This window comes from Nicotiana tabacum, chromosome 7 (genome assembly GCF_000715075.1).
Source record: "Nicotiana tabacum cultivar K326 chromosome 7, ASM71507v2, whole genome shotgun sequence".
Classification (NCBI taxonomy): domain Eukaryota; kingdom Viridiplantae; phylum Streptophyta; class Magnoliopsida; order Solanales; family Solanaceae; genus Nicotiana; species Nicotiana tabacum.
Genome location: NC_134086.1, coordinates 129883168 through 129901206, shown reverse-complemented (window position 1 = coordinate 129901206; position 18039 = coordinate 129883168). Strand labels below are relative to the sequence as shown.

Below are 18039 nucleotides of genomic sequence, written 5' to 3'. Positions count from 1 at the left end.
ATCTGATCGCTGCATGTTTTTAAAGCTCGGGAGTCTTGCAAGTGCTGGTCTTGCAGCTATTGCACTTCTGCCTTCATTTGGGCTAACAAGTTGTAACAATGTCCGCTTTCAGTTTCGAAGTCTCTAGCCTGCCTAACCGCTCTACCTTCAAGGGCAACTACTTTTCTCTTTAAATTGGCAACAATTTTCTCATGGTCCCTTTTCAACTGATTCAAGTATTGGCGACGCTCTTCGGTTCTTGTCGTCCACTGTGCTTTAAGTTCTGCCATGACATTTTTCAGCTTTTCCTAGCTCATCTCGCCATTCTCTGACTTCGCTTTCCAATCTTTTTACCAATTGTTCATCGGATCGGCTCCTCGGTTGCTTATCGATGGTTATCTTCAACTGTCGGACTTGGGCCTTAAGAGCGTCATTTTCTCTAGCTAGTCTATTCTTTTCACCTTGATCCTCGGCAACCTGTACACTGTTCTCGAATTTCAGACTCTCGACTTGTTGCTTTAATTTACCAATCTCAACTTGATAGCTTTCTTCCTTTGCTAACCAATCCCACTGCTCTTGGGACGACTTGGCGAAATCTTCAAGATGAGGTCTTTTAACCGGTCTCCCATATGCCACGTCACCTCTGAACCATTCATGATACCCTGGAGCAATTTCCCCTCTGACCCTATCAGACACACAAGTGTTTGCCATCAGATATTGACACTCACTCCAAATTTGACGAACCTCTTCCTCGGGGAATCGACCGTCAGGACTAATTTCGACCACTTGGGTACTTAAATCTTCATCTCTCGGTATTACTTGATATCTACCGAGTTGCCTCAGAACCCGATACGGTGCATAAGGTTGTATGCTTTTGAGTCCCATTAACAAAAAATGCGGTCGGGCTGCTGGCATATATATGACTTCCTCGACAGACAACCATCCAAGCACCCACTGTATCTGGCTAGCCTCGAGGTTCCGAAATAATAATGCCCAAGCCGTGACTCCTTCAGGTAGACCAGCCCCTTTGATTCTCGTACAAAATTCCCCTATACAAGTTTTCTCAGCCGAGCCATAACTCAATAACTGAGAGCGCGGGCACAAATGTTCAATCATCCACATTTGTAACAATAAGTTACATCCCTCAAAAAATTTGCCCCCGGCTTTGCACGCAGTGAGAGCTCTGAAGATATCAGCCACAATCATAGGTGCTAAAGTGCTTTTCCCCATGGTTTGCAAAGTACTGACGACGCATGCTACTTTCAAATCAATATTACCATCTTTCATTGGGAATATTACGAGACCCAAAAAAGCTACCATAAATGCCACTCGCCTGTGTTCCTCCCATTTTTGTCGGCTATTTCTGCTGCAAAGCTTAAAGTCTGGATTATTGAACCCGCCCACATGGCCATATCTATAATACACAAAGCGGAAACTGCAGAAACCCTTTGCAAAATCTGAGTGATGAACTGTCCGGGGTACTTTCAAGGAATCCAGGAATCGATGTATGGTAATGGCCCTAGGAGCAATCAAGTATTTGAATCTCAATGGAGCTTGGTCACTTCCAATGTACCCCGCTATTTCCTCTATTGTTGGGGTGAGTTCAAAGTCTAAAAAATGAAACACATTATGTGCCGAATCCCAATGGGCGACCAATGCCCTGATGATATCCCCCCGAGGCTGAATGTCTAATAAATCCGGAAGGTCTTTCAAATATTTTCTCACTTCGTCTTGCCCTTCTTTGCCCAAATCATTCCACCACAATTGCAGCTCAAAAGGGATTTTGGTCATTATTGAAAAAGGCTCATTTATTGTTGTGCTCATCCTGCACATTTATTAAAGCGTTTAAGCAAAAGAAAACTTTTATTTAACTCCAAAAACTACTATCTATATTATCGACTCAAAATTAACCCTATATTTCAAATGAAGAACTCAATTCTTAATTCTAATATTTTTAGATAAAAGACCCGATATTGCGACACGGCCTTCCTGCGCCTCAGGGGCGAAAATTATAAGGTTGTGAGGGTCAAAAATCAAAATACGACCAAAGGTGGTTGTTTATGCAAAGTCAGCCCTCCGGTGCCCCGTTTGGGAATATTTGGCTATTTATGACATAACAACATCACCTGACTTATTTATGACTCTTTTTTTATCGTTTTTCAAATTAGGAAACTCAATATTGCAAACACGGCCTTTCAACATCTTGGGGACGAAGATTTTTAAGGTTGTGTGGGTCAACTGGACCAAATCTTAACTATGACCCAAAAGTGGCTGTTTATGCAAAGTCAGCCTTCCGGCGTCCCCTTCGGGAACATTCGGCTATATCTTGTCAAAACAGCGTCACCCGACTTCTTTATGACAAAATTAAAATTTGACATATTTTTTTGGCTATTTTTTAGCAAAAGGGAAGGCTGGACACCGTCCGACTTCTTTATGACAAAATTAAAATTTTGACACGTTTTTTATTTATTTATTGGTTTTTGGCTATTTAGCAAAAAAAAGGGGGGTTGGACCCGATGAGGGTTGCCTACGTATCTCACATCCGGTGAGAATCAAACCCGCGTAGTTCGGGCAAATTAACCGAACTATTTTAAAACATGACTCTTTTCCATTTTTATTTTTTTCTGGCAAGACAATCTATTTTCCTTTTCTATTTTTGAAAAAGACAAAATAACGATTTTTTTTTATTTTCAACAAACAATAAAACAATCTATTTTTCCAAAAATAAAAGACTCTTTTTTTCTATATTTTTTAGTAAAACAAAATAAAATATTTTCCTCTTTTTTTTTCAAAATTTCGGCAGAGTTTCGCCAGTAATTGGTCATTGATTTTTTCTAAAATAATCAATTAACTCCCTAACTGATATATTCTTTTTCCTCTTTTTTTTTCTTTTTTTTCCTTCAATTTTCCAACATTCCCGAGATTCAGAAACCGGTCAACATGCAAGTTCGAAACAAATATACGTACAGAGCAAGTAGGATGCATTAGAATGGTCTTTTCATTTCAGGTTGCTAGTCCTAGACGGACCCAACCCCTGTGTTGAGTCCCCTAAGTCAAATGCAACGTGATGCAAATAAGCGTTCCTACTAGGGATCCGGCATGAGGTTTCGTTATACTAGGTTTATAACCTGGGTATATGTTCTAGACTGTGTACCCGAGCGGACAACTCGAGTCGAGGAGGGGGCAACTTACCGGGAACCAAAAGGCAATCCGGCTTCGTAACTTATCCGTCCTCTTTCTTATTTCAGGTATTGACACTAACAGAATAGGGAGCCTCGACCAGCGAGCTTCTCCCCGGAGGTAAGAAGAGAAAGGTTTCGGCACAGTTTATATGTACAGTTCAAATAATATCAAAGCGGTAAAAGCAGCATTTAGCACATTAGGCTCAAATATGTAAAAATCAGATAAAACCAAATATAACAATTTATCTAAGCTCGAATTCTAACCCTGAACCAGAGATTCTGGGTTACTATAAATTGTCCCCAGCAGAGTCGCCAGAGCTGTCACACCTCCCTTTTTCCGCCCCGCGAGGGTACAAGGAGTTTTTTCCAATTAAAGGACAGTCGAAACGGGATTTGTTTATTTATTTCAGAGTCACCACTTGGGAGATTTAGGGTGTCCCAAGTCACCAATTTTAATCCCGAATCGAGGAAAAGAATGACTCTGTATTACAGTCCGCGAACCAGAAATCTGGATAAAGAATTTCTTTAACCCGGGAGAAGGTGTTAGGCATTCCCGAGTTCCGTGATTCTAGCACGGTCGCTCAACTGTTATATTTGGCTTGACTATCTGATATAATACGTATTATAAACTTATGTGCAAATTTAACTTTTAAAAACCACTTTTATCATTATTTATTTTATACAAAATTGCAACGTCGTGAAAACGCATCTCGAGCCACGCCACAACCAGTGCACGCGTGATTTGTTGACGCATTTTGACTTCGTCAAGATCGTGCTTTGGGTTACATAAATGTACATCCGTATTCAAGAAAATAACCTTATTAAATATGCGCCAAAATACTACGCGTTATGATATTATTAGGTAAGACCGTAAATTTTACTAAATCGCCCATCTTGAAATCTAGGTATTTTCTTATATAAAAAAATAAATAAATAAGATTGGAGGACTGCAATTTTTTGTATTATTTATACTATTTATTTATTTGTTAGCGAGATCCTCCCTTATTTTATGAATACCCTTTAATGACTATATCTTTATTATTACTAAGTTTGTCCATAATTATGAAGTCAATCTCTACATACTTAAAAATAACATATTAATTACTAATTCAAAACAAATATTAATGGAAAGTAATATTACTAAAATGATAATTACGAACAACATGGAATTGCCCAAAAAGTAAAAAAAAAAACTAATTATCCCATAGTTGGATTAAAACATATTGTTAATATGACTTAAGCTTATTGAAATTAATTATTTACAAATACTGAAAATTAAAAAAAAAACTTGATTACTAAACCATATTTCTAAAAGTTAAACAATTTAAACTTAACTAACTTTGTTTTAATTCACATCATGTCCTAATACTTGATTCGCAAACTAATTCATGTTTTAACTGAAATTAACTACATGATTCCGATTAACTTAATATTGACAAAAAACCTTATGAATAAGGAATTAATCAATTTTTGCCAAACTGATTCAATAACGCCATTTTTTACGTTATTTCTTCTATTTTGATTATTAAACAGTTTTAATTAGTAATCTGTCTTGAATATATTTCCTAATAATCCGGTTAAGGCGTTATTTAATATATCGCTATAACATGTCTAATTATGCCAACTGACAGTGATTGACAAAATAATAATACATGAATAATCTAAATACAATACAAAAAAAAATTAAAACTAAATTAAAAATTTAACATTCCGTTCTTCATTTCAGCTTACAAAATGCCAAAATTATAGTTGTGTACCTGGTATTGCCAATATAAGAAGAAGAAAGTCAGCCACGCAGTAATAACAATACAACACAGCAACAAAAGTCCAATAGCAGTAACAACCCAGGAACAGAGTTTGCAAACCGGTGGAGTATTAATCTCAAAACAAAAGCTTCAAGCTTTTATGAAAAACAATTAATTCTGATTTCAAACAATGAAAGAAAACAAAAGATGTTCCTCTCGTATCTCTATTCAAGACTTCTATATATATATCACATCCCATAAATCTTTTAATCAATTAAAATTAACCCATTTTCTCCTACCAAACCCATTATCTTCTCACTCATCCCTATTACATTAAATAAATATATCAACCCCACCCCATTATATTTTGTCCCTCATGCCTAACATAAATAAATACAAGATTCCCCCCACTAAATTTTGTCTTGTCCCCCCTTTATATTAAACAACTATATCACAACCCACCCCATTTCATTTTGTCCCCCATGCTTCACATAAAAAATTACAAAATGTACAATTCCTAAACTACCCCTCCGACCTTACTGAAATTACCAAACTACCCCTGAACGTACTGCAAATTACCAAACTACCCATCAGCTATAACACATCAATTAATCACACTCAACCAAAATATAGCCAATATGAACAATTTTTATATAAATTCAAACAACAATATGAACACGGATGAACATCATAACAACAATATCACATGAACACAAATTGAACAACAAAGAACAACTAAAATTTGTTTGAACAATATTTTTAGCAACAACAAACCTATTTTCGGATTCAAGATCAAACAAACAAAGTATGAACATGAATGAAATCTATATTAAATAACAAGCATGACGGATTCAAACGATTAAATCAATATATTTCCTTTAACACAACTAAATTTTTTTTAGACAAATAACAAGATCAACGAAGAAACAATTATGAACTTAAGCTTGAACTTAACAATATTAACAATTTCTAACAATACATAAACATATGAAACAAATTGAAGAAACAGTTAATTAAATTTCAATTTGAATCTAACAAACATCAAACTAACAAATTCTTACCTAAACAATAAAACAAACATGAAATAAACATGAAAAGCCACTAATTAACTTTCCATTTGAAATCTGAAAATTAATTCAATCAAAATACATGAACAAAACCAAAAATCAAATATCTATCGATTTTAGATTCGAGAAATATCAAAACGAATTACGGACAAAATAAAATTCAAAAACTACTAACCGGACTGAAACGACGAACGACTAACCAACGACGAACTCGAATTTAAGAAGTTGACTGAAGCAACGTCGAAGCAGTAGCAATGGAGGTTCGACGCAGCATCAATGGAGGAAAAGGAGAAACAGCGACGACAAAGCCGACGGGGAGGTCGACGGACAGCTGCTCGACATTGAGGCGATGCAATGGTAGCCATGTCCACGCCGAAGCTGGAGCAACGACATCCGTTTGGAGCAGCCATGGCTGCTCGTCGCAGCTGGACACGGGCAGCAGTAGCGACGTGTCGGAGCAGTGGTCGACGAACTGTTCATCGACATGGTGGAGCTGGGTGTTTGGACGGGATTGTGGTCGTTTGGTCGACTGGTTCTGTTGGAATCGTGAAGACGCAGCAACGTGGGGGGGACTGGACGAGGCAGCAGGCGGCGCTGGGACGACGAAAACATGAAGAAGAAGTAGCAGCTGAACGCAGCAAGAAGGAGAAGCAGCTGAACGCAGTAGGGGAAGCCATGGATGAGCTCAAACTCGACGATGACGAAGCTTGATGGAGGAGGGCATCTATGGAGTTGTTGGTGCGTGTGTGTGTGAGTGTGACGGGGTGAGGGGGAAGGGCTGGAGGGGGTGGTCGTTGGGTGAGGGGATAGGGCAGCCATGGTTGCTATGTAGGGGAGCTTGAAGAAGAAGATAGGGAGGGGGGTGGCGGATGTTTAGGGTTTTTTGATTTTGTTTTTTCTTTTTGTTTTTGTTTTATTTTTGAAATGCAAGATAATAAGGGTGTTGGGTTATGGACTGGGTCGACCCAGTTCGAAATGGACTGGGTCGTTTGGGAAGATTGGGCCATTTTTTGGGCCTGTGGCTTGAAATCGAAGAAGAGGCCCAATTCCGACTTTCTTTATATTTTCGCTCTCTTTTCTTCTTTTTATTTCTCTAAAACTAAATTATAAAAATACTTAAATTATTATTAAGAACTAAATTAAGTTATAAAAGCGCAAATTAACTCCCAATAACAATTAACGCACAATTAAGTAATAATTAAGCATAAAATTGTATATTTGAACATTAAATGCTAAAAATGCAAACGATGCCTATTTTTGTAAATTTTTTATTTTTTTGTAAACAAACTTAATTACTAACAAATTGTAGAATTAAATCCTACATGCAAAATGCGACATATTTTTGTATTTTTTATTAATTTAGCAAATAAACATGCACAGACAAATACAAATAATTATTCAAAATATCACAAAATATCACAAAATTGCACACCAAGGAAAATTATTTTATTTTTGAATTTTTTGGGAGTAATTCTCATATTGGGCAAAAATCACGTGCTTACACTGCATACGCTATACCCATATGAATTATTAGTGGGTTACTAAAGTACAGATGAATTATTGGTGGGGCAAGAAAGTTCAAATATAGCGCAGCGAATAACCACGCTATATATAAAATAGTAGTCAATTTTTTTTCTGCTTATTTTTGTCGTTTGAGTCCAAAAGAACCACACTTTGGTTCCAGACTCTATAAACTACTCCATTTATTTAAGATAAATACCTAACCACGTTATATCAAATTAAGAAATATAATTATAAAAGTTAAAAAAATATATACTATATCCTTTAATTATGATTAGATTAAAAAAATTTATTTACAAAATATATATGTTTTTTATTCATTTGCTAAGTTTAAACATTAGATGCTATACATTTTTTTCCTGCATTTGGTCATTAGTTATTAGGGAATTGTTCGAGTTTACTAGAAGGGCAGGTGTGGACCCTTTCTTTTCCCGTATGGTTTCTTAAAAGCCAGAATGCATTAACAAAGTTTGTATTAAATTATTGATAGTGTACTGAATGGAATAATCCTGAAGAATTGACTAACGATTCTTTAAGGAGAAATAATAATCCATCAATCATAGCCTGGCAACTCTCTAGGCCATGTTAATAAACTCAAAGTTGCAGCGCAAAAGAGGAAGTAGTATCTATTGAAAAGAATATCCAAGGAACTTAATATACTTTTCAAATGTGGAATCAATACTCCTTTTATATTGTTCTAAATTAAGATTACATAATATATACTACAAGACAAAGTATCAAGTGGACAAGTGGAGATGGAGATTAATTCCTAAGATTGATATACTAGAAATTTTGACCGATGTTGTCCTTCCGTTTACTATTCAAAGACATATGGTATTAAAATATTTATTTTTCTAATCTCCACTTGTCGTCCTATATAGCATTATGTGAACTATTTGAATTTAGCAGTTGATAGCAGGTGTGACTAATTGAAACAAATTTGAAATGTTTTCTTTACCGGACCATGTTATATCAACTAACCAAAGTCTCAATCTGACACAAGTGGGAGATCTTATGTTACATGACATATAGTTGACATTTAGGGTAATAGTTTCTATGCTATAGGTTATGAAAACTATTTTAAGAATATTTTCATTACTGTACATAAATTTTTTAATTCAATTTCTAATTGTCATCAAATCAGCTAGATTTTGCAGGTTGATGCAATATAATTACCAGTGGATTAAAGACTTGAATATTCGTAAACTGATAGGACCAAACATTGATAGAGAGATTAAAGAAGCATCCTACATAGAAGGGGGCTCGGTCTTCCCCAGAACCCTAGAGAAAGCACCTAATAAAATTCACTGAGGTAATACCCTACAAACCATGGATGACCGCCCTCCAAACCAATTGAGCTACCCCGAAGGTGTTGTGCTCACTCGAAGGCAGAGGCTGTAGCGGCTGCGGGTTTTCCTGGGGTTCCAAAAAAATATTCACTGAAAAATGTATATTTGTAACCCGCTCCCAAAACATTTCCCTAATCGATTATGCCCTGTTTGTACAACCTGTCTCCACCTTCAGCCTGTGTATAAGTCAATGCTGGAGCTGGTAGCCTTGGGATATTATCTTGTGATCCCATTACTGCTTTTGCGTTCCAATACCAAGTCTGAAGGTAAGGTGAACAGATCGACGGAGAATATGAAGAAGCGTGGAGAATCACTGAGCCCCAATCTCTCTCACCGAGTTTTGCTTCTTTTATTCTTCTTCTAACCAACAGGCTTCCTACATCTTGCTTCTTCATTTCCGATATGCTTCTGACGATTGACATGCAAAGAAGAAGTACGAATACAGCATCTTCTTCAGGTAAAAACTCCACCACCAATAATTTCCAGTTAAGCAGTGCTGTAGCTTTTCCAACGGGGTCATTCTCCGAGAACCTAACTACCGTTATGAATCCGCCGTCTTCTTTGTCTTCAACTTGCTTTAACTTTTCTTTTGGCGCATTTTCTGTCTCTTCAGCCGAGCCAGAGTTATTGACTTCATACTGCATTTGCCGCCCTTCCAATAACTTTACCTGCAGGGGTTGTGTTCTTAAGATGATCAATACTCTTTAGCAAGGTGTTGCTGCAATCAAATCAAAGTTTAAATACACTGTACCGCTGAATCAGTTGATTGCTGGTTTATGAGGCTGAAACTTAAGCCTGAACTGGATGTTGATGATTCCGAACGTACTAGTAGCTCATCTCCAGTTGAAAGGTTCCACAGAGAATGCCATCCTTCTGGTGGATCTTTTGGTTTTGCAGAACCTACCACTTTCTCTGTACTAGATGAGAAACACAAGCAAATGACACCACAAATTAGGCAGGAAATCTAGAATGGGAAGCATCCTCTGAAAACCAACATGTTCTACTATGAGTTGGTTACTAACAGATCAAATGTAAATCTTTTTAATTTTCTTTTCCTGATCGTTGAAATGAATGTTGGACCAGAAGAACAGATGCAGGCACATAGGGGGTCAGAGAGAGAGGAAATATTACATACCAGGTGCTCTACCTATGGAACCAGCAACATAGGACCAATGACCTTCACGTATTTCTATAATGCGGTCCTCCCATTTTACAGCTGAAGGAGTTTCAGGTCCTCTCCTCCAAAAGCCGCTTCCAACTCTAGCTTATTGACAACAGAACAGAAGATCAGAAAATAAAACACAAGTGTATGCATATGATCGATCAGTTAGTCAAAAAATCCTCGTGTACTCTACCTAAATCGAATCACAAAGCATTCCCTGCCTGCATGATCCAGAACAGTGCGAGATAACCATCGACCTTCTTGGGGACGATACTGATTCATTTTCAGAATAACATCAGATATCATGGCACCTGAATCATCTGAAACGCGATCGGGTACACATTTCAACAAGTAGGATGCTTGGGCAGGAGGAGTTATTGAGGTAGCTACCCTGACTGTTTGGTCAATTTCTTTTGACAAAGTGAGAGAAGGCGCACGTAATAAATCATTCCAAAGAAATGTTACACTCTCTCTCAGGCTACTTCCTTTAATGCAGCGACCACCACGTTGGCGAACCTCAAGAACCAATCCTTTCGTTCCAAACTCACAATAAAGATGCAAAGCTTTTCGCCACCTTTGAGACGTGAAGTTGCAGAGTGGTTTATCTGTTTTGAGCTCCCTGTGACATCTGACCATCTGAAGACGTAGGAACTCCTTTGATGCATCGCAGCTCAAAGGTTTCATCTTTGATTTTAGCTTCACTGTTAAGCAAACCTGTAATGCAAATTATAGCACAACCAGCCTTTTAATCATCCCTTCCTGATAGCAGTGCAACAGTGCAATGCAATTCCCCTCCCCTACCCAAAGAAAAGAAAAAGAAAAGAATAGAAAGAAAAAAAAGAAGCTATAGTCGATAAACCTGAGACGCTGTTGTTATGGAATTAACTAACTAGAATGGGCGTCTGAAAGCTATGTCTGAGCTCAACCTCCATACCATTCGACAGGTAACCAATTAAGTTATGATGTCATATAGTTTTAATCAGGAAACAGAGATTAATTCCTTTGACAAAGTACGCTCAAGTTTTATCATTCAAGCCAATACATCAGAAATCTAGGAACAAATTCTATTACCAAAAAAAAGCTCTATCCATGGAACCTAGTCTCCATCGGTGTGACAGTGATAAGGAAAAATCTCCATAGCACAATTGCTTCATTGAACTAGTCTGCTTAGCGGTCAGACCACTGAGTAACCATGCTTGAGAAAAGCCGAATATATGCTGCAGTTCTTGGTGGATTGATCATTTATTAGACAAGCTTATTTCTGATTATGTCCTCAACTAGCATAACAAACTTATTGCCTTCTTCATTACATCAGTGATTTTAATCTGACTCACAATATCCTAAAGAGCAAAGGAAAAGGCAACAAGTTTTATAAATTATAATCATACATACAGGAGTATGTATTTTGCTGATTTACAGGCAGCATAAATTTAGCTCTAGAAAGTACAACAAAAGTTTGTTATTTTAGTAAAACGGGATTCAGAAGATCATATCCTAAACTGGTCATGAATCACATTATATAACAAAAGGATCTTATGTGATATATTCAAACGAGACATGTCAACATGCATTTTGATTCCGAAGCATGAATCCCTCACACTTATTTTTGTTTCTGCTAGTTCCAGTTAACCATACATAACACTAAGTGAGAGAAAATATTGGTGGTCTGATCGGGATGGACCAAACCATCCGTTCTACATGAAAAATTTCAATTATGAATTCCTTGCATGATTTGGCTCCAGGTGCTAGTTGATTGACACCATAATACGCACCAGATTCGCCCAAAGTTTTCCAAAATATCCAGCCATCATTTTATGTTGTAACAATCTTCCGACAGAGATTTAAGTTATCCAAAATTTTGAAAAATTACAGAGAGAAGCGACTTAAGGAAAACCTTCAACTGCTTTTCCTATTTTTGGAAAAGTTTCAGTTCATACGACAAGCATCTGCAAATATTGCTTTAATATGCAACTACTAAGCCAAGGAAAGCCCTAAAAGATTGTTACTTTTACTTCTCACTCTAACGTAAGTGCAGGTAACTAATTGCTTTGGCACCTTCCTCCAACATACTTCTGAAAATTCATCTTTACCCCTTTATATACCTTTATCTAGGATAACCACTATAATTGTATAAACTTGACAAGTAGGCATGGATAGAATAAAGACCTATCTACTGATGTGTACATAAGGATAACCTCCCAACCAAAATCATGAAAACACCAAATAAATGGCAGAAGAGGAGAAAAGAAAGGAAAAGTAAAGAGTGATACAAAAGAGAAATATCAATAATTAAATGTGACCTAATCAGATGATGATAGGGCATCAACTTGGATATAAACTAATATATCTTTAGAAGTCCAACTTGAGTTTAATATAACTGCAACTATTGGAGAGGAGAAATAAAAAAGAGAGAAGAAATGAGAAAAGCTAGCATAAACCAATCAAACAGTCAATATTAGGATGCCCTACGCCCCGTGACTGCATTTTAATATGTCCTAATTTTAATATTGTCAAGTGGGAAATTGCGAAGCGTGAAAGCAAAAGATCCAACTCACCTCAAGCAAGAACCGTGGTAACATGGATGAGTATTTTGCATTAACGTCAGTATCTGTGACCTCCCAGTGAATAGGCGGCTTGATCTCAACAGCCTTTCCAATGGCCAAACCACCAGCTTTCTCATATGGCTGATCATATATTCTTTCCCATAGTTTCTTTGTATCCTCAATTCCTTCTTCCTTCACAACCTCCCATGGTCCTACTACTTTTCTCATTTCCTCCTCCAACCCCTTTGTGTCCAATGCGTACGCAATAGGATAACTCTGATTAATCAATTCATAAAAACCGAAAAAATTGCAAAGCATCAGTACATTACAGTCATTATAGATCAGTAGACAATAAACATATCTCAACTTGATGAAATAATACATTCGAAATAATATTTAAGTAACCAAATAGTACAAGATCCACGTCGACCAATGAGTCAGGAATCACGGTGAACAGCCACAAGGATTATGACATCAAGGTTATGACAAACACTACAGAAATCTCGACACCATACTACCTAAAAGCTGAATAAAATTGATAGTGTACTATATTTGAATAAAGTATTAAGTATTTTATTCTTGTTGCAATATTAAAATCAGAAATCTTTTACTAGCAACGTGAATGCCAATGAAAACTGGCCAGGCTGATGCCTAAAGAATATGATCCATGTAATAAATTAATGCATCTTTTTGGCCTTTTTTTTAAGATAATGACTAAATGAAGTATTTTCTGAGAATAACAATTAACCCAAAAGTTTATTAATCGATTATGAATTATTTAACTTATCTTAAGAAGCCATTCTCAAAGTCCTAACTCCTAACTGCTTCACCAAAAATAAATGGATAAGGAAATTAAAGATTTCTCTATAGAACAAAGAAGTGAACCAGTAGACAAAAACTTTAATATGTAAATTTCAAAGAAAGACACTTACTTGATGAGTTAGCCACATAAGAAGAATATCTGAAGTAGGGACTAAAATAGAGCAAGTATCTGCAAATCTATGCATCATATACAGAAAGCCCTTATACCGTTGTCGAGCTGCTATCAGATAAACAATCTCTGAATAATAAGGCTCAGAAAATTTGGTGTATAAATGTCTTTGTTTGGATACTTCATTTAGCAGATGCAGATCTTCGTGAAGAATGGAGACAGGGTGCTGTAAATTGGAGTCAGATTCATTTTCAAAAGGCTCAGTTGGGTATCTTTGAACCCAAATTTCTTTGCATCTATTTAATGCATACTCTTCATTTTCTTCATTAAATATAGTTGCTTTTCCAATGAGTTTACAGAACCTTGATTCACAATATTGCCTGTAACTGACCTGAAATTAAAATATCCAAATATGCTTTAGCATTAATTAGAACTATTTTGTACACAATTGTATTAGTGCATTTTGAAGCTCTACTTTCAGTTTAATTTAAGAGAAAATACTAAGAGGGAGTGCAAGGAAGAGCTTTTCTGTATGTAACTTTACTCTTTCCTAAACTAGAAGCTCCTCAAACTTCATATGGTAGAACTAACTTTTATGGATAAAGATAACATTTTTTTGTCCAATATTTTCTCATAATCAAGAAAAAAATATACTAGTATTTTCACTGTATTAGTATGTACTCCATATCTTACCGGATTTAAGGTGTGACAGTACCAAACCCATTCAATATCAAGAGGAGGGAGAATCATTGGAGGGGTTGACCCATTATAAAGATCAGAAATCAATGGCATCCATAACTGATCATACCTGCAAATAAGAATAAAACTCATTAAGAGTTCCATCAGTCAAATGAACAAGAAACCAGCACCCAGATAAGATTACGGAGCATTAACCATGTGAAAATAATGTGATTAACCTTCTAATAGATTCAAGAATGGTGGGTTTCTCGTGAAGCCAATGAGACTCAGATACAAGTCTCAAGAATCCAAGATTTCGCCTGGAAGCGGCAACAAGATCAACACTCAAACGCACAGTTTCTTCCTCAGATATCTCACTTAGGCTCCTCATAAAAGCACCATCTGAAGTTGACATTCTTGTTTTTTCAAGACTCTGCGCTGCACCCAAATAGTAACTTGAAACATGTAATACAAGAAAGTTTAGGAGTGGACGGGATTCTTCTTAAAAAGGCATGTTCTTTTAGCTGCTGAAGGAGAAGGGCTCTTGTTGCTCCTCAAATAAACAAATGGAAAGAGGTTAATGGTGGCAAAGTATGTTTTTAGTCTATAGGGACATGAGAAAATTCGACACGTGCAACGTATGCTTTGTACTTTTCAGGTGCGATCTACTGTTCATGGCTGTGTGTCTGTCTATAAGGGCCCTTTTTTTGTTTTATTGAAAATTTTATTGGGGGAAAGGACACGAGTACCTATAAAAGTGAAACTATTTACCCTGTCCATAAAAGAATTCTACACATTAAATAATTATAATTCCCTACTCATTTAATAAACAAACGAGTATATCAAAATAATTATCCCACGCTTAATGTCCTACCTATAAAAACCCAAAAACTGCTCAAAATTTTAGAAAATAAGCGCACAAAATTGAGATTTCCACCAACATCCCCTAATTTGAAGATCGATAAGTGTGAAAGAACAGATCGAAGATGTTGATTCGCATCTTGTTTTCGGATTTTGATTTCGCTGTTGTTTTCGGATTTTGATTTCGCCAGCAAAGCAGAATGTCAAAAATTATAAGTATTACAGAAGTCTAGCGCTCAAACTTCTGAATTTTTAGCTGAAAATTCTAATCTCGGTTTGAAGATCTAGAGATCTAGAGGTTTGATTTCGAAAAATCTGTTGTTGAAATTCAATATTTGACATCAACACTGTTGAAATTTGCATTGTTGAGACTCAATTTTGGACATAAACGTGACTATAGCTTCAGAATCATGGAAAATATACCAATTCTGCTGCAGCATAGTGGAGAATGGGATGATAACAATAATTTCATAAATTTTCATGTTGATGTAATTCTAATAAAGATCTATTGGAAATTTGAACAACTTCTCAGAGAAATTGCAAAGCAACTGCAAAAGGACAGTAACACAATAGTTATTCAGTATGTTATTGCTCAAGGATATCCACCAATTATAATTTGCAGCGATATGAGTGTTATTGTTTACATGGAATTGAAAAAATTAAGTGCAGAGATGACAACACTTCCCCTATGTGTGTCGTTTGCTAAAAATACTATAGCTGCAAGCACCTCCAGTTTCGATGTTGCTCCAATTTCATCAGAAATTGCACAATTTGAAAGCACTGATATGATTAGTATGTTTGATGTGCAAGAAGGAGATGACACCGGTTTAGAACTCGATGATGCAAACATCATAGCTGATCAATTTCATCAAAAAGTTGAAAAAGGACAAATTTACAAAGACAAGAACCTGCTCGCTCTTGTTATGAAACAATATGTCGTTAGAGAAAAATGTCAATATCGGGTTAATAAATCATGCCCAAGAAGGTTTGTCTCCATGTTTTCAAGTAAAAAACTATGTGATACCTATATAGTATATAAGTATGCTAAATCAGTATACTATGCGAGTATAGAATTGTATTGGTTTGTCTGTATTTTTTATCAGTGATACTGGTATAGTATATAAGTATGCTATATCAGTATACTATGCGAGTATATAACTGTACTGGTTTGTCTTTGTTATTATCAGTAAAACATAATACCAATATAGTATATATGTATGCTAAATCAGTATACTATGTGAGTATAGAATTGTGCTGCTTTGTCTATATTTTTTATCAGCAAAATATGATACTGATAAAGTATATAAGTATACCAATAGAGTATACTATGTGAGTATATAATTGTACGGATTTTTGTGTGTGTTTTTTATCAATAAAACATGATACATAATTGTATTTGTATTATAATAGGTATACCCTTGAATGCGTGGATGAAAGATGCACTTGGAGACTTAAAGCATCAAGCCTGCTAGCATCAAATCTTTTTAAAGTGACGGATTTTAATTTTGTCCACAGTTGTTTAGCTGATAAGAGATTTTGTTCACAAATGCAAGTTGTCTCAGTTTTTGTTGCAGCTGTGGTACAAGATAAACTTGTTGACCCGAAAACCATATATACACCAACAGATATCCAGAGAGACATCCAAAAAGCATATGGTATGGACTTAAGCTACATGCAAGCATGGAGATCAAAAGAAAAAACAATGAAATTGTTGAGAGGAACACCAAGTGAGTCATACAAGAAAACGCCAACATATCTTTATATGTTAGAGTACGTTAACACAGGATCAGTGACACGACTACACACTGAAGGAGATGGGAGCTTATTGTATGCATTCATAGTTATATATGCATCGATTAGAGGATAGATGTATTGTAGGCCAACAGTTGTAGTTGATGGAAGTTTTTTTAAGTCAACATATAGAGGGACCATACTCACGGCTTCCACGCAAGACGCAAAGGGTAAGAATACAATCCAATTACATTCAGTTAAAGAAACAAAAAATATTTTCAAATATTATATGATACCAGTATGGTATACAAGTATACCAACAGAGTATATAGTTGTTTTGCTACATACCTGCACCTACCTATGACTATACTACTATATGAAATACTAAATTAATATTGTGTGTACAATCCAATTTCATTCAGTTAAAGAAACAAAAAAGATTTTCAAATATTATATGTAACACCCCATAAATCCGGATTAGTTGTGGATGTGTTAGATGACTATTAATGTGATCTTTTAGACATGTGAAGCCCTATCAAGATGAGTATGGGTAATGTAATACTCCGTAAATATGAATCAGTTGTGTACGGACAAGGACTATTTATGTAATACCCTATAATTTGAATCGGCTGTGGATGCATTAAACGAGTATTAGCGTGATGGTAATTGAGTGATTATGTTAATAAGTGTATAAGTTATGTTAGAGGTGAATTGGAGTCTAAGGAGAGGCCTAAATCTAAGCCAAGTTGGAAAATTTCAAAATGGACTAAAGCTGTGAATGAATACGCACATGACCTCACTTTGAACGATCATATCTCCGGTTATATAACGTGTTGTGTGATGCATAACCTATCAAATTAAATCTCTTTGAGTCTAGTTTCCAACGCAACAAACCGTTTGTAATTTGGAGGTGTATACAGAAAGTTATGACCACTTTACTGGGCAGGTGTCACTAGCGCGAAGTCGCGCGCGAAGTTGCGCATTTTTGCTGAGTATTCTGCCTCGCGCGCGAACAAGCGCGTCTGGAAGGTTTTAAATACTTTAAAGGCCGGAAATAATAGAATTGAGTCACTTCTCAAGCTTAGGGTTTCCTCAACACCCCAACTCGACCAAGGCATCCAATTGCACACCTAAGGTGAGTTTTTAAGTGTGTTTTCATGGTGATTTCACTTCTCAATCACTAGTTACAACATGATTTTGATTGGGTTTCATAGGATTTCTTCAAAATCTCAAGAACACCCCAAAAGTTGTCTTTCAAGATTTGGTCTACAAGAGGTAATCCTACACCCT

General features: G+C 36.1%; 1 protein-coding gene across 1 annotated transcript; it reads right to left on the bottom strand.

Annotated features, from left to right (window-relative positions):
- Positions 1–8692: 8692 nt before the first annotated feature.
- LOC107804036 (glycine-rich domain-containing protein 2) lies at positions 8693–14876 on the bottom strand. Its single transcript, XM_016627848.2, has 8 exons — positions 14397–14876; positions 14173–14287; positions 13481–13870; positions 12561–12824; positions 10199–10719; positions 9979–10103; positions 9595–9755; positions 8693–9511 (listed from the first exon to the last, which is right to left on the bottom strand). The coding sequence occupies exons 1-8, from the start codon at positions 14570–14572 to the stop codon at positions 8975–8977; spliced, it is 2289 nt and encodes a 762-aa protein (XP_016483334.1). The 5' UTR covers positions 14573–14876; the 3' UTR covers positions 8693–8974.
- Positions 14877–18039: the final 3163 nt, after the last annotated feature.

Bases quoted from the DNA above. Each gene is read 5' to 3' on its own strand.
- LOC107804036 (XM_016627848.2), bottom strand. From the start codon at position 14,572: ATGTCAACTTCAGATGGTGCTTTTATGAGGAGCCTAAGTGAGATATCT. The intron at 10,720-12,560 runs GTGAGTTGGATC...TTTGCATTACAG, and splicing joins TACCACGGTTCTTGCTTGAG to GTTTGCTTAACAGTGAAGCT. The intron at 9,512-9,594 runs GTACAGTGTATT...CAACCCCTGCAG, and splicing joins AGCAATCAACTGATTCAGCG to GTAAAGTTATTGGAAGGGCG.